General features: G+C 44.3%; 1 protein-coding gene across 1 annotated transcript in view; it reads left to right on the forward strand.

Annotated features, from left to right (window-relative positions):
• efnb3b (ephrin-B3b) overlaps positions 1-21,134 on the forward strand; it is an 85,804-nt gene that overhangs the window by 59,777 nt on the left and 4,893 nt on the right. Inside the window, exons 3-4 of the mRNA XM_037759057.1 lie at positions 13,827-13,919; positions 17,799-17,861. Coding sequence (XP_037614985.1) covers positions 13,827-13,919; positions 17,799-17,861 — 156 coding nt within the window. The remainder of the gene's footprint in view (positions 1-13,826; positions 13,920-17,798; positions 17,862-21,134) is intronic.

Genomic DNA, 21,134 nt, shown 5'->3' on the forward strand with positions numbered 1-21,134 from the left:
GACATAGCCGCTGGTTGAAAGAATGGCATGCAGTGAAAGAAGGAAAGTTGAGGGAGAAAGAAAAGAGAGACTGTTTTCTGTGTCTGTAGTGTTTCTTGATCTACGAGTCGGGGCCCCGACATGGACGGTGGCCCCTGACGTGGAAAGAAATGATAATAGTAAAAGTAAGAGTAATAGAATAATAATAGTAGCGATAGTTCAAATGTGTCACTGCTTTTAAGAGATCTTCTTTATACCATCTAACTATAAAGTAAGAAATCTCTTTCTGTCTGTGGGTATGTGTGTGTGTGTCCTTCGTATATCTTGACAACTGTTCATCTGATCGACTTCACACTTGGTGGGTGTATTGCTGGGGACCTGAGGACGTGCAGTGTCGAATGTGGTGCAATTTGGCCAGATGGTGGTGCTATAACAGTGAACTCTATGTTTTGGCCTGTAACTTTTGAACCGTAAGTCTCCATAGACTGTATGTAGGAAGTGGACGTAGTCACCATGACGCCACTCATTGGTTTGTTGGCTGCCGTTTTGAAGCCTTTAGTTCAGCATTTTGGCCGTTGCCATCTTGGTTTTTTGCAACCCAAAGAGACAGGAGGGTGGAGCTAAGTACAACCGAACGCTGAACAAGACATTTATAGGCGACCAAAATGTTACAATTAACTTTCATGAACTGAAAACACACTGTGAAAGGGTTAAAGTTCTAAGACGAAAACACGGACAACTCCCAGACCGGACAACGCCGTGGTAGCGACCTGCCAATCACAAGGTAGCCCCGCCCTAAAGCATCCCCTGCTTTATGGTCTATTTGACTCTAAATGGGACCATAATTTAGTAAATGAACATCATGCTGTATTGAAGAAGACTTGAAACTAGTGATTGAGACCATAAAGTCATGTTTACAATGTTTACTGAGGTAATAAATCAAGTCCAGATGAATCTATTTATATAAGCCACGCCTGGTTGTGTCAAGATTGATTCTCCGCCAATTTGAATTGTGTCCAAATCAAATTTGTTGCTACTCCTCCTACAAATTTTGAGCAATCGTCACCAAATTTGGTACAGAATATCTCTGGACCAAGCCGGGAAAAAGTTTAAAAAACAAATGTCATATCGCGTGAATACTTTGTGCTATTGGAATCACATTTGGTGGACATGTGTAGATATGATGTCTGAGTGACCATGACAAATTCGGTGCCATTTGGCCAATAGGTAGCGCTGTAGCAGCATAAAAAACTATAACTTCACACTTACCACGGTTCTCTACAACGCTGCAAGCAGCACTTCTTGGGCCAAGCAATTGGCCCGTTCAGGACGGGCAACCGCTCCAAACAAGCGCTGCACTAGTCGGAGAAGAAGTGAGAAAACGTGTTGTTTTTTTGTATAATTTGGGTGAAATGACCCTTTAACACAACAGAGTGTACCCTCTGCCATCATTATGCATGCTTTACCTCGCCCACCCAAAATCAAACAAGAGTTGATTCTGTTTATTGCTCTCTATCTGCCACTGGATCACGACCTAACATTTCTCCAGCCTTTGAGCGCAATCTATTTTCCTATACCCGGCCAGCCAACAACAGAGTGCAGCCAAGAGTCTTAGCAGCCGAGCTTAATGATGTATAATGCAGATTAGCCCTCTGAGGGGAAGTACTTTAGCTACAATCCTAAATAAAGTTTTCCTTAATGGCAAATCCAATTGTTTGAAAGGTCTTTCCTATAGGTCCAGTCACGCTTCTGCAGTGGGCCGGGCCTCAACACTTTATCACCATAGAAAGTGCGACAGGAATAATGAGTTGTGTGTGTGTGTGTTGCAATAGGAGACCCAGGTATGCAGCATGTTTATTAGATGGTGGACCTCAAAGCTGCACTCGGGCTCATTAAAATGTTTGATTGTGTTGCCGTTTATGCGCACGTTCTTCCTTGAGCGCATCATTTATCACACTCACGCACAAACAAACATGCGCGCGTTCCAGCGGCTGGCGGCTTTTTGTCCTTTCTGAGCTCTCTTGGAGTTCATTAAAAGCCTTAATTAGACTGACAGTTATGTGTAATTACAGTCTTTAAGATGTACAGCTCCTCTGCAGGCCCACTCCTTCACTGCCTCCTTTCAAAAAGTCATTGTCTGACGGGAGAAACTCTTGTGTTCGAGAGCGTCCATACATGTGTTTGCGTGTATTTAGGAGACCTAACCTCCTGTAAGTTCCACGTCTTTGACATTTGCCATTAATATCACCCAGAGAGGAGTGACATTTACGAGGCCATTTTCTCTAACTGCCTCCCGTGGACTCCCATCTTTCTCTCACATTTCCGCCCTCACTCGTCCTCCTCCTTCACACCCTTCTGCTTCCCTCCTTCTTAATTTAGAAAACCCCTCCCCTCTTCCCCGCCGCCATCTTCCCACTTGCTTTCGCCTTCTTTCTCTCCTGCTACATGTCACAGATCGCTGTCGCGTTCCTCCCTTCAGACCGTTGACCCACTTCCCTCTTTCTTGCATCGCTTCCTGTTTTACCAGACGTTCGTCCTTCAGTCGGGCAACTTCTCTCCCCTTCCTGTTCCCCCTCCGTTCTGCCAATTTCACCAAAAGAAGCATAACCTAGATATCAAACCCAAAAGCAAGAAATAGGCCCGACGTCATTTGACCGCCTGTCCTTCAGAGAGCTTTTATATAATCTCAAAAATGACTTAGCCTGTGATGTTTCAACATGATGCTTTTCTTTTTTAGCATTTCTTTATGTTTTTGGCGTGATTGATGTTAATAAAAGTGGATATTAGCCAGCGTCAGATGGACATGATGCAGCTCAAAGTGTTATTTTTCCTATTTTGTCAGGCGTAGCATTTCAAGGGGACACTGAATCCGGAGATTTGTTTTGATTTTAAAAGGAATAGAAAGATACGAAATATCAGCCAATAAATGAATCCAAAAATAAGTATTCTCACCTCTCCCTAAACAGTATCATGCCAATTCTTCTTCTTCTCTATTGTGTGAAAGTCACCATCAGCTACAAAGTTGACTCAAAGTCACTTATATTATTATATCTGACAGCTCCAGAGGGAAGTTTTGGCTTCAGATACATACAGTGTTTCAGGAGTTGTTTTTCCTAGTGGAAGGGTTTGCACCCCGTGGCAGAGCAGAGCGCACGCGGCGAAGGGGTCGCCTCCTCCGCGTCTTCGGCATGTTCGTGGCGAGGCGCCAACTCTGTAATCCCGCAATGACAGACAATGTCACAGCGAGGTTCTGCCTGAGAGGAAGCCCCTACAAAGAGGGGGACGGCAGGAAGGCTGGAAACATAAAGGCAGTAATTGAAAGGAGAGGCAGAGGGAAATGTTGGAGAGGAGGGAAAGCTACTGGAGGAGAGAGTGATTGCTGCAACAGACGGCTTCTTCTATTTTTTCCCTCCTCCCCTGCGATGAAAGTATGACAAAGTGACAGGAGACGTGGAACTGCGAGTTAGGTGTTAGTTGTCTCCTGTTTTCCTCTTCGCTGCACAGAAACCGTGCTTAAATTGAGACGGTAAATCAGGCTAATGTGAGACTGAGGGGCTTTTATTTAGAGATCGTGTGCTCACACAGGTGTGTGTGTGGGGGAGTGTGTGCGTACATGGAGGAGGAGAGGGTTTTGAGGGCAACTTACTGGCCCAAAAAAGACAACAGGATGAATGATGGGAGCATTAATGTAAGAGAGGGAGAACTCTCTCCAGTACTATTAGTCATGACTGCGGTATCCTGTTACCTGTGTCGTGTCTCACCGCCTCCGACTGGTTTGGCAACAGGTGTGTGTGTGTGTGTGTGCGCGCGTGTGTGTGGCCACCCTGACGAAACACTTAGATTTGGTCACCATGAGCCAGACCCTGAGCTATAAGAAGAACGAAGACACCAAATATAGTGGAAATTCACTGTGACATGTTTTCAGTTAAGTCGGCTCAGGTTCATCAAAATCATCATAGTCGATCATAAGACTGTGCTCGTGTTCGTGACTCCTTCAATCTTAATGTCAGGAGACGGCAAGAAGTGTTTCACCGTAATTGGAAAAAGAGGAAGGAAGGAAAAAGAGGGAAGAAGTGAGTGATGGACTTCGCCGGTTTAACCCAGATCCAGGCAGCCGCAAGGAGGGAGTGGACAACCGGAGGTGTTTCGTTTTTATTCTGGGAGCGACTTGGGAATAAAAGAAAAAAAACACACGAGCAAAGAGCAGGAGAGACAGCGAGAGGGAACGACGAGGCTGGCGCTGACCCATTTCTCCAGGCCTCCAATCTAGCGGCAGATATAATGCAGCGCGGCTACCCGCACGCGCAAACCTGAAGTCGGACGCATGCCGCCAGACGGCAGCAGACGAGGACACGCCAGGGTCCAGCCAGATTCCTCCTCGCTTCAAGTGTTACTGCAAATCACCTCAGCCGACACTGGAAAATAATATCACATTCAGACGTTCAAACGCGACCGTGAACTCCTCTTTTTCTGCCTCGCCGGTGTCGGTGGGGTGCGTTGCGTGCCTTTTTAAAAAAAAAAAATCAGTGCTGTAGAAGTCACTCAGGGATTCACTGATAAGTATTCATTAAGTATTGATAAGTAGTCATTGAAGTATTCATCCAATATGCATGGGGGTCCACTCAGAGGTGCACTTGACAGGGATTGCAGTGGATGGCGGTTTTCTAGTGTGTTTGTGGAAGTTAACGGACAGATACTCGCTACACGCAGAATGCCCTCGCTGCCCCGGGACGGGAACAGCTGACCCAGTTGTAAAGAACATTGGTCGTGACTGTCCTACATGGCTAGCACTTTACTGCCGTTACACAAGGCTCATCCACCCAGTCACTGGGCCTCTTTTTAATGGCTGCCTCTCTTTTCTTTTTTCTCTCTCTCCCTCTCCCTCTCTCTCTCTCTTGCTTTGTGCATGTCTTTCTTTCTTTTGCTCCATTATGCACGTCTATGCTCTGGCGGTCACATTTATTCGGCGTGGATTATTCGCCGTCGGACTTAGTACGCTTGCTCGTCCACGATTTGTTTCTCGTCGTTTAATTAATGCTGGAATGAATGGGAAGAAATGTGCTTGTGTGTTTATGCCTACTGATGACTAACCCCCCCACCCCCTCTCTCTCTCTGTCTCTCTGACCCGTCTCTACCCTATATATCTCTTATAGAGACATAAGCAGCTTTAGGGGGGTTGTGCGTAGATTGGTTATTGATGCGCAGAGACACAGTGACCATACTGTCGACCGCCATCATTAACCCGCTGTGCGTCAACCAGATTATGAACCGGGGGATCTGACCTTTGCACACATGCGTGAAACATTTAGACGTATGAGGTTGCACAAGTGAGGTCACACACACACACACATGACAACTGGATTATCTATAGTGCCGTCTCATAAATCGCGATATGGATTTAGTCGACGCCAAACAATGTGACAGCAGCGTTTTTCCGGCCTCCAACAATGTTTTTTTACTCACCGCCTCAGAACTAAAACCATGAAATGGCAACGGATCTGTCACAAGCGATCAGACTCCCTCTCAGCGGTGTGCGTGCATGCGTGTGTTTGTCAGATGTGGAGATCAGGTGCGTTCCACACTCTAGTCCTCCTTTTCCGGGACTCTGACGGGCAGGAGGAGGAGGGAGGAAGAGGAGGAGGGAGGAGGGAGGAGGGAGGCTGCTGTGCCGTGGCCCAGTTTGTTGTGTGTGTTTTGGTGCTGGAGGTTAATACGATGTGATTCTGAGTCGCCCACCCTCCAAGCGCACGGGACATCGAACGACAGAGGGGAGGGAGGGGTAGAGGAGAGAGAGGGCGAATGAGGAGGCGGCGGGGCGGAGGGATGATTGTAATAGAACAGGATGGATGGAAAGCGAATAACTGCTGAGAATTAAAATGTCATCGGGCACGGAGGAGAGATCAACCGCACGCAAGCAAAGACACTGAGATCATTCTCCCCTGGTGGATTGTGTGTGTGTGTCATGTCTAGGGATTGAGGTAATGGCGTCCTCCGTGGAGGCATGTGTGAAATCGGGTCTTGCGTGAGATTCTCTGTGAATGTATGTGTGTGTGTTTTCGGTCAGCATGTGACGCATCATGTGAGTCCAACCTGTGACCGTGACTTTGCTCCCGATGTTCCAGGTCCCAATCGCCTCGGGTTGTCTCACGAGAAGCAGGTTAAAAATAAGTTTACTTTTATACGAGTTCACACAAGTGCGAATGTGATACTTGTCTGCGTTTTAAATCACATTATTACAGAGTACAAAATGAGAACGAAAAAGGGAGAGTTCCCATCAGTTTGGTTGCCAGCAGAAATTTGGCTTTAATTTGTTCATGCACTTTAGGTAGTAAAGTAATTAGATTTATCTTACCCTTTCAGTATTGCATGGGTCAGATTAAATGTCCTCCTCTGTAAAGAAAAATAATTAAAAAGTAGAACAGTAACCATAGTAACCAAAGTATCCTTGAAGGCCATATTTTGGTGCAGAATATATTGGTACCAGGGCTGTCAAAGTTAACGCGGTAATAACGTGTATTTTTTTATGTTAAATGCAGTACCTGTGAGGGTTTCTGGACAATTTTTGTCATTGTTTTGTGTTGTTAATTGATTTCTAATAATAAATATATACATACATTTCCATAAAGCAGCATATTTCCCCACTCCCATGTTGATTATAGTATTAAATACTTGACAAATCTCCCTTTAAGGTACATTTTGAACAGATAAAAGATTAATTTGCGATTAATCACGATTAACTATGGACAATCATGCGATTAATCACGATTAAATATGTTAATCGATTGACAGCCCTAATTGGTATATAATGTAAGAGGTACTTTGGCCACTATTGGATCATAAATATCATATTTAACAAGCCAACAACAACTGTACCAGCACAAATCTCTTCCCATCCTCGCATTACCTCATGTGACAAACACACCATCACACTTGTCCCGTCTCCAAAACCACATACATACTGCCATGTCACCGCGCGACAGCGGCGCCGAACACGCAGACGTCTGTGTTGCCGTCCTCGTTTGTAGCCGGTCCCATTTCGATCAAGTGCTACCACAACACAGTCAACAGTGGCCCTTTGTCTGCAACAATAGAACAAGAAACCTGCACTCTTTGCAGAAACCAAAATAAGTTTGGAAAACCTCATGCTATGTTGGAAGTAATGTAGTGTGTTGTGTGTTTGGAGGCGGAATGTGAAAATAATACTCGGCTGGTGTTTTTTTTTTTTTTTTTTTCGAGCGGGAGGGAGGGGGGTGGGAGCTAAAATAATGCCCGTTCTGTTTCAGTACACAACTTAATACCTTTTCCCCCCTCCTCGCCGCCGCAGAGAGGTAATGGCTTGTGATAGCTTCGTTAATGCGTCATAGCCAGGTTATAAAAGCGCCATAGGAGATTTATGGAGACGCTTTTAGTTACAGGAAATTTCGATGGCGAGATCCAGCATTTTTTTGGGGGGTTGGGACGTGGGGAGAAAGAGAGAGAGAGAGAGAGAGAGAGAATGAATCCTTCAGCTTCGCCTCAAGGGAGAGGGGATCAGGTTATATGCTCTTCATCATCTAGATGACACACATTGAGATCATGGAGCCTCTAGAGAGTGAGGACTACAAATTTAAATAGGAAGGCAACTGTAAATCCCACCCCCAAGTACTCTCTGCACCCACCCGACCACACACTCCCACACACACACACACACACACACACACACACATCCAAGTCCACCTGAGTGACAAACTTAGTTTGGTGGTTTCGTGTTTTTAGAGGATGTGGTCCAAAAGCCAAACTAGTGCAACTAAAAGGGGGATTTTAAATCTGCTGTGAAGCAACACATTGGTTTTAGGTTGATTTGCACAGATGGGATCACTTTACACACACACACACACACACACACACTCAAACCACTCCAGCCTCAGCGTGCACCACCAGTGGGCCCAGGAGCAAAACAAGAACACCCACTTGCATTCGTGTCTTTCACGTCTCATTTGCATTCGTGATCATCGCGTCCGTTGACCTGACACACTCATGACGCGGCTAATGCGCCATCGCACACCAGAGGCTAGCGGGGGCGCCGCTGTGCTCGCGGAACATGAGACGGCATGAGCAAGCGAGCTTTGTCCTTCCCCGGCCCGTGTTTGTTTGCTTGTTTATTCAATCCGTTTGTTGTTTAATCTGCTCTTTCACTGCGAGCCACATTCCCAGTTTTGCTCCCTTTAATCTCACTGTCATCGGAAAAAAAAAGATGTTCCCGCTCGAGGCGCGCTTGTGTAATTTGAGTGTGTGTGGTACAGTAGCGAGCGTGGACTGTTGCAATAGCTCCGCCACACATCCAGTATTTATGCACAACAGCAGCAGTTGGACAGCTCCGCCTCAATCTCTGCTATCATAACAAACCTGCAGCTTCAGAACTTTACAAGTTATGGCATGAATCTGCCTGAGGTCCCTGGTGACCCCTCCTTCCTCTCAATGTATTCTGTATCTTGTCAGGCGCCAAGTAAAACATATTAAACACATATTTAACAAGTCGTTTTCTTTGCCCCGTAAATGCCCTAACCACAGCCTGAAATGATTTTCTGATTAAAAAGAAAAAAAACATTTTATTCAATTTTATTTCCAGTCAGTTTTCTAAATAGATGCTTGAATTAAACATTAATCAAACACAAGGACACACTTGTTTTGAAGCAGAGATGCAAATATTGTTATAATGTATTCCATTATAAAGTATGAGGTCTCTGTCGGTGAAAACAAAATGTGTGTATTAGTGTATTAGTCTTAATGCTGTAATGTGCATAGCATTACATTTCTTTCTGTTAGAGTAACATTAATTTGGAAATCCCAAACCAGCTTAAGCCTGATATCTTACCCCTACCTCTAAAACCAAACCTACACCCTTACATGTAGGCGCAGGGACCCTCAACAAGACAGACAAGACAATGACCCAGTTATAGCCACTTATCTTTTCATTTGATACTGTCATTTATTGGGGATATTCTTAAACAATTTGTAACTTTTGCAGACCCTGTGGTCGCGGGACCCTGGGGTAACTGCCTTAGACTGTTTATAAGAAGTGGACGTAGTCACCAATTGGTTTGTGGGCTGTCGTTTTGAAGCCTTGAGTTCGGCATTTTGGCCATCACCATCTTGGTTTGTCACCATCTTAAAGTCTATTTGACTCTAAATGGGACCATAATTTACTAAATGAACATCATGCTGTATTGAAGACGACTTGAAACTAGCGATTGAGACCATAAACTCATGTTTACAATGTTTACTGAGGTAATAAATCAAGTGAGAAGTAGGCTCGTTTTCTCATAGACTTCTATACAATCAGACTTCTTTTTGCAACCAGAGGAGTCGCCCCCTGCTGGCTGTTAGAAAGAATGCAAGTTTAAGGCACTTCCGCATTGGCTTCACTTCTCAAACCCCGGAGGTTGCCGCTTGGTAGCTGCCCACATTGCCTGGTCGATAATGCAGCCGTGGAGCAGTGCATTTTGGGTTAAATCACCTCCCTGTTTCCTAAAACAACACACTGCACCAAAACCTGGAATGTATAAATGATGTCAGAAAATACGTGAAAATCAGGCAAATAAAACAGCACTTCTTGTGACTTTTGAGCAGTGCGAGTCGTGTCCCAAAGTAGACAGAAGGACGTGTTGGAAATAACAACATCAGCATGTACACAAATTCACATCACTCACATAGGAGCGAGTGTTTTGCTGCGGGAGGCCGGCTGTCACTCAGCATGTTTGGAATGTATAACCAGGGCTGCAAAACACACCACAGGAGGGGGGAAGGAATAGAGTGGGATGGCAAACATCGCCGAGGTCCGGGGCCGCGTCTTCATGCAAATGAAGTCGCTTTGCATATAGTCCACTGCGAGAGTCAATATGGAGCCGGACGCATGTCAGATGTGGGGTTTAAAAGTCCCTGAATGAGTGAACAATGTCATCTTCCACTTTTACGCAACTTGCGCAGCGAGAATGGAGGCAGAGAGGAGGTTTGGCCCAGCACTGACCTTGGTAATAACAAGAAAGACTCTCATCCAATCTGTGATCTCTTCTATGGACTAGATACACCCTCCTCCCACGGCCTCCCTCCTCGTGCGCAGAGCCCCAACGCTGTGCAGTCTGATTGAGGTTGACTGCGGTATTATTTCATTAATTAAGTTTTTCCACTTCCTCCGCCTCTCCCTCCTGTCTTCCTGTCGAGCGAGGGTGGCGGAGCGACGCCCTTCCTCTCCTCTGTCCTCTGGCGCTTCGCATCCCCCCCCATCACTGCTGATCACCGTCTCAATTACTCATCCCTCCCCTGTCTCCCTCTTTCTCTCTCCCGCTGCTCTTCCTCCTTTCTCCTCTTATCTCGTCCCAAATTGTTCGACACACTCCTCCCCGCCTCTCTCTCTCTCTCTCTCTCTCTCTCTCTCTCTCTCTCTATATCCTCCCAAAGTGAGGTGGGAAAGATTTGAGGCATTCCTACATCTCTCCATCTCTCGGTCTCTCATCAGGATTTCACAGATGTTCTGTGATTATTTCTACCTTGATTTGGTGATATCTATTCCCCCTCAAGTGCGAGGGGGAAATTTCCGCACTTCCAGTGTTTAGCAAACCGAGATTGGGGTAGGGGAATATTTTCGATCCAAGGACAAATGATCTCTTTGTTCGCTTTGTGAATTGAGATTCACAGAAATAGTGGCACCTGTAAGAGGATTTTTGTCGTGATCATTATTATACCCTTGTGATATTTGTGACCTGTTGATTGTGATGTTAAAAAATGCATTTGCAAAATCACGTATGTGGAAGCTCTCCTGGTTCCATTTGTCTTCTTTGTGTCCATTACCGCTGCACTTTTCCATAATGGAGACATTAGAGTCTTTTACCTCCCTGCTATCTATCACGCCATTTAAACTCTTCCCTTACTTTCTGTTTTTAACTGCTCTACTTTCTCTCTGTCCCCCTCTCTTTCTCTTAATCTCGTCTTCCTCCTCCTCCTCCCTCCTGTGTCCACTGGGCTCTGTATGGGTCATCTCCATCGTCTCACACAGTCTCCTGTCCCCATCATATCACCAACAGCTTGTCACAGGCAATCAGTCTCCCCCGCCTCGCCTCCCCGCGCCGCCTCATCCTCCCATCCTCAACCCTCTTCTTCCTCACCTCCCTCGTCTCCTGTCACCTTCTTGTCCTCCTTCGTGTGTCAGGAGTTATTACTCTCCGAAATCACAGTCCTCCACCCTTCTATCTCAGACCAGTTGAGGGTGTTTACTCCACCCTCCATCCTCCATCCATTCCTTCAGTCAGAGCTGCTACATCTTCATCACAGTGTGTACCCCACTCTTCTGGGATGCAGTCGAGGGTTAAACAATGATTTCTAGCTTTAAGATAATTAAGATAGATGATACATTTTAAATCATTGATTTAATCATTTAGCAATTTTGTTTTCACACACTATGCCTCTGGACGTAGATATGTAATCAATGATGCTTAAAAAATAAATGGGATTTTGTGCAGTTTCTTAAATTAAAATATTTTTAATCCACTTATAATAGAGGTGGTCCCTCATGGGAATAGAAAATATTTTTTAAAATATTTTTATATTTGATTCAGTGTCAAAAAAATACATGGTTTACATGGAAATTTACAAAAAAGATGCAGAAAAAAACTGCAAATAAATGTGATTTTGTGCAGTTTGTTAAATTAAAATATACATTTTTTTCCACTTATAATAGAGACAGTGCCTCATAGGCATAGGAAATATTTTTATTAATATTTTTATATTTGATTCAGTGTAAAAATGTACATGGTTTCCATGGAAATCTACAAAAAGATTCAGAAAAATACTGCAAATAAATGGGATTTTGTGCAGTTTATTAAATTAAAATATTGTTTTTATCCACTTATAATGGAGACAGTCCCTCATAGGCATAGAAAATATTTTTAGAAATATTTTTATGTCTGATTAAGTGTCAAAATGTACATGGAAATCTACAAAAAGATGCAGATAAATAATACAAATAAATGTGTTTTCTGTGTTTCATAATATAAAAGGAAAATAATAAATAAATATCCTCTGAGTATCTCTGAATGATGTTCAAAAACATATTGAATATGACATCTTAGCAGCCAAAGATATATATATATATATATATAAAAAGTTCAATGACACAATTAAGCCCTGATGAAACTAGAGCTGTACTTAGTTTGATACTCTATTTATTTCCATTTATTTGAACTTCATTGAAATAAATAAAATGTTCCTCCTACATTAGCGTAACAGGATATATTACACCGAAAAATAAATACTATGATTTAAAACGCCCTGCTTACACAACAGATAGTAGAAGAACTTGAGGAAGGTGCAAACTTTATATAAACCTTCTTTATATATCCCCTCATCCATCCCTGTCTTCCGGCTTGTGCTGTCCGCCTTGACCCCCGCCTGCTTCTCTCCTCCTCCTGCTTTCACACTCCGCATCCTGCAGAGATGGAGAGAGAGAGAGAGAGTGACGGAGGTGTTAGAAGTAAAGCTGCCTCTTTTTCACACCTCCTTCTCCTTCTCTCTCTCTCTCTCTCTCACGAGCCATCCGCCATCCCTCCCTCCCTCCCTCTCTGCCTCGCTTCAGACAGGCTAATCTATAGCCTGGAGCGGAGTGGCGGGGGGAAAATGATTTTTATATTTCTTTAAGGAGGCAGGGTGAGGGTTAGCCTCGGGGGCTATAACGGAGAAAATAAGGATAGACGGGTGGTGTGTGCCGGGGTGAAGAATATGTTTACTGTCTTTTTTTTACTAGCACTGTGGCTGCACATCATCTGGAGTGATGAGTGAACATTTGTGTACAAATGACTGCAGCTGCAGAGGTGTGATTCTCTCTTCACCCCTCACCTCCTCCTTCCTTTCCTTCCTCTCTCTGCGTCTTCACATCTCCATCCTTCCGCTTTTACCGTTTGATTCTCACTCGCTCCTTCCTCCTTCCTCCTCCTTCCTCCTCGTCCAGCCTCTGTGACCTGCAGACCAGTGATCTTTAATGCACTCGCTGACATGCTTTATGTAAGAAGAAGTGTTGCAGGGATTCATGCGCCCTCTTGCCTGTTAGTCAGCACTGCTTGACCTCCTTTGGCCTCCTTCCTATAGCTTCACTAGAGAGAGTTTGATTCAAGAACAGCTTATTTGAAATGTGACACAGTATCTCTTGTCAGCGTTAAGAAAAGCTTTTTTGGCTTAAAAATGCATATTAAATCCCCTCATTGCCTGTTTTAACACATCAGCCCCTCAATTTTAAATAAAAAAACGCTTTAATTTGCTTAATTAAAACATAAGCTAGTGATAGTAATGGGGTATTAAACATAGCTTTAACTCATTCAACACAGTCTGCATGCTAACCAATCAGCTCCTCTCTACACACTGTGTGTTTTTGTGTCTCAGGGGCTCAATTTTATTTTATATGCGCCCCTGATTGGATTACCATCCCTTTTTTTTCCATCAGCCAGTCTAGATTACCCCCCTCTCCTGCTATTTTCCCAGCCCCAGCAGCAGTTGCAGTTGACTGAAATGCGGTTGAGTCCATGCGGCGCGACGGGGGTGTTAATGAATTCCAGTGGACTGCTAAATGAGGACTTATTAAAGTGCTGCCGCCTCGTAGTTTGACATTTCAGAGCTTCTGGTGGAGTTTTAAATCGCTGCCTCTGCAAATGTCACTCGCTGACTCTGGCCATATGAATAGGAGCTATTGTTGGCGTCGGCTATAGATTGAGAAAGAGAGTGAGAGGTTTGTGTGGCTTTAACGGATGGTGTGTGTGTGTATATATAGTATACCTCCCTGCTACTTGGCTAATTGTGCAATTTTGTGTTTTCCATCCCTCCAGCTACGTCAGATGGGACGCGTCAAGGCCTGGATGGCATGAGAGGCGGAGTGTGTGCCACGCAAGGCATGAAGGTGGTCCTGAAAGTGGGGCAGAGTAAGTCTTCTCAACTCTCTCTCTCGTCCTACATTACTTTCTCTCACACACACACACACACATGTGAGCTCTCCCATATGTGCAACTCCTGTAGTCCACCACTCCTCTTCACACACTCGCACATTGTTATTCATGCTTCACACACAATAAACGCTCACTTAAAGGGATAGTTCGGGTGTTTTGAAGTGGGGTTGTATGAGGTACTTATCCATAGTCAGTGTATTACCTATAGTAGATGACGATCGGCACACCCCAGCGTTGTGGAGTAACAGCACGGGAGCAAAGCAATGTACTGCTGAGGATTTCAAAAAGATATTTTAGGTGTCTAAAATACGTTTTGCTGCTGCCCCCGTTCACAGCAGTACATTACTTGGATCCCGTGCTGCTACTGTAGATAATACACTATGGATAAGTACCTCATACAACCCCACTTCAAAACACCCAAACTATCCCTTTAATACACAGTACGACTACAACCAGTGGCTCCAGCCCGCCTCATCTCCCACCATCTCCCGTCTGTACAGCACAGAGCGTGTACACATTCCTTATCTGACATGCAGCCTCTTCCACTTTCAAAACCATCCCTCTTATCTTCCCTCTCTCCTACACACACATATACAAAACGTGTACGCACTCACTTTCTTTGCGAAGCGTGTGTTCTCTCTGAGCATATTAGGGCTCGTTAAGTGGTGAGAACAGCAGAGAAGTGTGGGATCAGTCAGCTCTAATGAGCCCTGTTGACTCCCTTCTCACTCTCCCTTTTAACTACTACTGACTCATGCTGGACACACACACACACACACACACACACACACACATTGCATATATCCCAGTGCGGGATATACATTACAGGCATAAACATTAGCTCACGTATGCAACCCTGAGGTGGTCGTGCAGGCGCGTGGACGCACACGTACACGCCAGAACACACACATTTCCCCACGCGGCTGACCTGCCGGCGAAAGCGCGATAGCGAAATGACTCCATTCAGCGTCGAAGCACACAGTCAGTGATTTTTAATGAGTCGTAGCTGCGCACACTTCTAATTTGTTTGGAGAAAATGTTTCCAGGTAATGACCCTCACATGGAGGCTTTTTGAGAATAGCAGCAGAAAAAAAGGCCCGTTTAAGCATTTTCACTGACCTGCACATTCCTACACATAATGGACACCTGTCCTTCACACGACCCCCCCCTTCTCCACCTCCCACACACACTCGCCTAATTCTGTTTCTTTAGCCTATCCGGTGTTATCAGGCCTTGTGTATTGTAGGTGCTCTCCAGCAAAGAGCCAAGTGGCGCTGATGTGGCTCTATCAGCCAATAAGATCAGCGTAGTCAGCTCAACTCAATAGAAACGCCACACACACACACACACATTCTCTTTCACATGGCTTTTCACCACATGGGCAATGGAAATGCACACACACACACACACATTCAAGCCACTTTTACACAACTCTATGAAGTTCTAAGATGCACACACATCTTTTTATTTGTTTCCCTTTTCTCTCTGTCTCATCTTCTATCTTTTTCTCCTCCTCTTCTTCTCTATTCCCTCTGCACTTCTTTCTTTCTTTTAACCCCTTTTCATTCAAGAGTCGCTTCCTTTTCAAATTCCCCTTTTCCCCGTCCTCATCATTCCTCCTTTCACTTTGCATGCTGGCCAATCTCTCCTCCCAACTCTCTCCTCCCCTCCTCTCTCCGTTATTTTCAATTCTTCCTCTGTCTTTTCTGTCTTATCTGCTGTGTGGCTGAAAGGTCACGTCTGTGTTGTTTGTCATCTAAATAAGCGGCGTGCCGCCTCGCCGTGATCTCTGATGAGATATGCCGCTCCGCTCCGCTCCGAGGAACACACACACACTCGTGAAACCCACACTTGCCCCACACACACGCATTGACCTGTCTTCTCTTATTTTATTCTTTATCTATCTTGCTTGCTCTCTGTCTCTGTCACACACACACACACACACACACACACAAACACACACACATTGAACCTCCCTCCACGGCCGACCACACAGCAGTTTCTATTGATCCAGACAGCACCGCCCCTAACTTCTGTTTGGTCGACTGTCATGAGGGAGCCGCCGGCCAATAGCCTCACACTCCTCTAAATGTCAGCATGTATAGGTTGATGGCTGTGCACGAACACACACACACACACTCACTAGTTTGTGCATGGAGTGTGTGGGTTTACTGTACACTTTCATCCATAAGCACCCCACGGTCATATCCATTCTGCTCTCCCCTGCTGCTGCAATGACCAATAACAGACTTTCTTTTTAAAAGCTGCAGAGCTGAATAGTCATACATCCCAATATAAAACTACATGGGAATCTACAAAAAGATGCAGAAAAATACTGCAAATAAATGTGATTTTATGCAGTTTGTTAAATTAAAATATATTTTTTTATCCACATATAATAGAGCCAGTCCTTTGAAGGCATAGAAAATATTTTTATATATATTTTTATATTTGATTCAGTATCAAAATGCACATGGCTTACATGGGAATCTACAAAACGAGGCAGAAAAATACTGCGAATAAATGTGATTTTATGCAGTTTGTTGAATTCAAATGGAAATTTTTTTACCTACTTATAATGGAGACAGTCTCTCTTAGGCATAGAAAATATTTTTATAAATAATTTTTTATTTAATCCAATGTCATAATGTACAAGGTTTACATGGGAATCTACAAAAAGATGCAGAAAAATACAGCGAATAAAAGTGATTTTGTGCAGTTTGTTAAATTAAAATAGAATTTTTTTATCCACTTATAATGGAGACAGTCCCTCATAGATATACAAAATATGTTTATATATATGGCAATCTACAAAAAAATGCAGAAAAATACTGCAAATAAATGTGTTTTTTGTCCGTTTCATAATATAAAAGGAAAATAATAATAAATAAATATCTGGAATTCCTCTGAGTATCTCTGAATAATGTTCAAAAACATGTTGCTACAACCTGAATATGACATCTGAGTAAAAGTTCAATGACACAATTAAGCCCTGATGAAACTACAGCTGTATTTAGTTTGGCACTTTACTTATTTCCATTAATTTGAACTTCATTGAATTAAGTAAAATCTTCCTCCTACATTAGCGTAACAGGATCCCTGTCTCCCACTCCTCTAAATGTCAGCATGTATAGGTTGATAGCTGTGCACACACACACACACACACTCAGCAGTGTGTGCATGGAGTGTGTGGGTTTACTGTACACTTTCATCCATAAGCACCCCATGGTCATATCCATTTTGCTCTCCCCTGCTGCTGCAATGACCAATAACAGACTTTCTTTTTAAAACGCTGCAGAGCTGAATAGTCATACATCCCGATATAAAACTCTATTCTTGCAGCCCACTGTTGGCCAGATGGCTCCGAAAGCGAGCAAAATTAGTATTTTCTGAAGCGTCTCTTTCAGCGGCGAGGAGTGGCACTTCTACAATGGCTGCATCTGTGTGTGTGTGTGCATGCGCGCGTGTGTTTGCATGTGTCACATAAACGCACTTTAATGCCATCACCATTACTGAGGGCTTGCTAGACAGATGGCCTGATTTAGCGACTACAGATTACAAGCCGTTATGGCCTTGTGTAAATTCGTTCTGGCCAAAACAACAAGCGGCCTCTCTTTAGTTTCCCATTCAGACAAATGGAAAAGTGCTTATACGCGGCACGTCGAAGCCCCAATCAATATGTGCTCTCCTATAATGGCAGCGGAAAGGAGGGAAGCCTTTATTACAGCTCCTTCGTTGCTATTTCTCTTTCTGGCCGGCTCTCTCTTTGCTAATGTCACTTATTGGTTCCAATTGCGAGAGCCTTGGCTGCTGTAGAAGATGTGCTCATATTGCAACCTTATTTTTCCTCCACAGGCCAATACGGGCTGCCTCCGAAGAAGGAGCCGCCAGCAGGACGCACCACCAGCAGAAACCCAGGTAAGCAAGGCAAGGAGACCAAACTGAAGATAATCCGCATCCACAAAATGGATGGAGGGAATACGCAGAGAGTGGTAGATAAAAAAAGAGAAGCAGCGGGGAAAGGGAGGGGAGGAGGCGACAGATGGAGAATGTGCAGCGGTGACATCTGTGGATCTCTCTATTTAATTCCATATCCTTCTCTCTCTCTCTCTCTCTCTCTCTATCCCCTCTCCTCCCGGTCCCTGCGCCCGGCCCTCCGAGCTAAGTGCTGCAGGCGGGGAATGGATGGCTAATAGCTACCTTGGGAGAAGGACAAGAAAAAGAGAGGGAGGAAGAAAGAGATAGGGGGCAGCAGGAGAGAGGGCTAGACCGGCGGCGACATTTCACAGAGTTATTATTGTCATTAGTTTGGGTGGCCTGGATTCTCTTATTCCGTCAAGAGAGAGAAAGAAATGAGAATTATGGAAAGATGAGGGAAGGGAGAGAAGACCGGGGAGTGATGGGAGTCACATAAGGAAGGAAAAGAAAAGAATAATTGAAAAGCAAAGAGGAGAAGGGAATAGAACAAGGAGATGGAAACAGAGAGAGGCTACATTCATACCTCATTCAGTGGAGGAGAAATGTTCATTTCTTTTTAATTTCTGCTTTTGGTTGTGAATCTGTGTACTATACCAAACGTGTGATCGGGGGCATTCACACGTTGTCCAATCACGTGTCCTCACATACAGCACATAGGTGAGAACTGTACGTGTGAAGCGAAGCAACAACGGTATGCATTGTTTTTACTAGAACGAGACAGATAACACCGGACACGCCGCGAGAGTGATTTACATCACACACATAATGAGGGGTTTTACACGTTTGTGACGCTCACACAACGAGATATTAGCACGCACTTATGTGAAATGATTGTTTTGTCTTCTGACACGACCACTCTGCCAGAATTTCTAATCCTCATGTGAATCATTGCAGCTAATAACTGGAATAATGCCGGTTTATTCACAGTCATTTTGTTTGTTTGTCTCATCTGGTCATTTCTAGGGATGCAAACAAATACATTATGAACAGATAATGCTCTACACACCACGCTCCTTCTCAGAGTCATAACTCAGACATCATACACACTACTAACTCACTCATTACAGTGGTGGCAGGATCTCAGTCGTCCGTAAATCTTTTGAAACCATAGACATACTCGCCAACCCTCCCGATTTTCCTGGGAGACTCACATTCTTCATTTCTTCTGATTTATGACTAATGTTCATACCTTTTATTTTCCTTTTCATTATCTCAACCTGCTTGAGAGCTGCTTGCGGTTTGAGTTGTTTCCACCGCTGGGTTCAGCACACATTGTCAGTGCGTGCGGCACCCAAAGTTGGGCTTTGCTCGATGCAGCAAATAGCCACCGCGGTGCGGCACAAGCCATTGGAACAATGGGTTTCAGAGCGCAGTGGTGCCGTTGTAGCGTTGTGTCTTAAAGGACCTTCAGTGAGTGAGAGAAGGAGAGTATTTAACGTAAAACTTCTGTTGCAGTGTACTCTATAATTATAATTATTTTCATTCTTTAAAAGTCACCAGAATGTGGTGCTCAAAGTGCCCCAAAAAAAAAAAACATTTGAAAAACACAACAGCAATGTCTCTTTCCAGAAATCATGACCCGGTTACTCAAGATAATCCACAGGCCTTGTTATGAGCAGTTTGATGTAGGAACTATTTTCTCTCTAAACTAAACTAAATCCACCAAACATATCACCGTGCAGAAGGAATTGTGCATCTAGCTCACCTGTGCTTGATAAGGTTACAGCTCAACCGAGGACGCCATTAATGTTTACATCTCGCGCTGTCACGAGCCTGTCCTTCATGAGTACACTGTCCCTTTAAAACTTTAGATCTGGTCTCATAGTCATTAGATTCAGACAATCCAGTTTATTGTCGCCCGTGCCATGCAAAGAGGAACTGCCAGTATGTAAAGGACTTTTCATGGTGCAGATTTACCAGAATGCAAACAAGTAGCCTGTAGCATGGAGGTGTGGACAGTTTAAGGTTCAATATCCTGACATTCATTCTCAACAACTTTTCAGTTTTCAAAACAACCAACCTGAGTGAAACCGACAGACAGTTTGATCAAAAAGTAAATCGAAAAAGACAGAAGAATGTTTTTCTAATACACTTGCTTCTGCATTTTTCCATTGTAAAACCAAGTATTCATGTCACTCCATAACAAAGGATAGAAAGACTGAAGGTGTCAGGACTGTATGCAACACACATGGATAGAGACAAATGAATTCATAAAGAAAGGCAATCTGTTGTGGGAAGCTGCGATGAGATGTCACGATGCATCAGAGTTACTGGTGCTCCATTAATTATGTAATCTTCTCCGATCCTCTTAATATCTTCTCATAGGTTGTTGATGGCACTGATTCACACAACACATTCAGAAATTTGCAACAGTTTAGTGGGGAAATAATAGTGTCTCTAGCCTTGTAAAACAGTTTTAAAAAAAAAACGTACTCGAGACACAGAAGAGGAAGTACAGCTGGATAAAAAAACAAAGACAAAACTATGTTATCACCTTGACCTGTTCTTTCTTGACCTGGATGTCTCTCTCAAAGGTGAAGTTCACTAATGAAATCAGAGGGATCAAGGGGAAATAAAGGTGCCAAAGTCTGAACTTGTGTGATTAAAAAAAGGGAACACAGGAGGGAGTGAGAAGTGGAAAATAGGGGGAGCGAGAAGAGAAGGCAGAGGCGGAGGAGGAGAGGTGAAGGAAGAGGATATAATAAAGAGAGCCGGTGAAAGGCGGCGATCATAATGGAGATGGAGAATGAGGGATGTTGGCTTAATGGAGGGAGGAAGAAAGCGGGAGGAGGAGAAGGGAGTGTAAATCGACGTCCGGCATTAGCGCTCCGTCTCCCAGTCAGTCCAGCGCGACGGGGGGCCTGGTGAGCAGGGGGAGGATGAGCTGAGGTGTGCTTGCACGTATTTCCTTGCACGGTTGTGTACGTCCGTGTGTGTCTGCGTTGCTAGGCGCTGAGCTCAGAGCAAGGTGGGTCATTACGGCTACAATAACCCGAAGATGGAGAGAACCACGGAGCGAGGGAGGGCGAGGAAGCGGGGGAGACAGACGGGGAGAAAAGAAAAAGGATGTGTGCCAAGAATAATGATAGACCAATCCAAAGGCTCTATATAGCAGGGACTCGCATTACCGGCCTTAACCAGCTCGCCACACACGTTCACACGGTCCGGTGCCAGAGCCTGAGCCCCGGCTCACTCTATAAACACACAGATGCG

The sequence above is a fragment of the Sebastes umbrosus genome, chromosome 22 (assembly GCF_015220745.1).
Source record: "Sebastes umbrosus isolate fSebUmb1 chromosome 22, fSebUmb1.pri, whole genome shotgun sequence".
Classification (NCBI taxonomy): Eukaryota; Metazoa; Chordata; class Actinopteri; order Perciformes; family Sebastidae; genus Sebastes; species Sebastes umbrosus.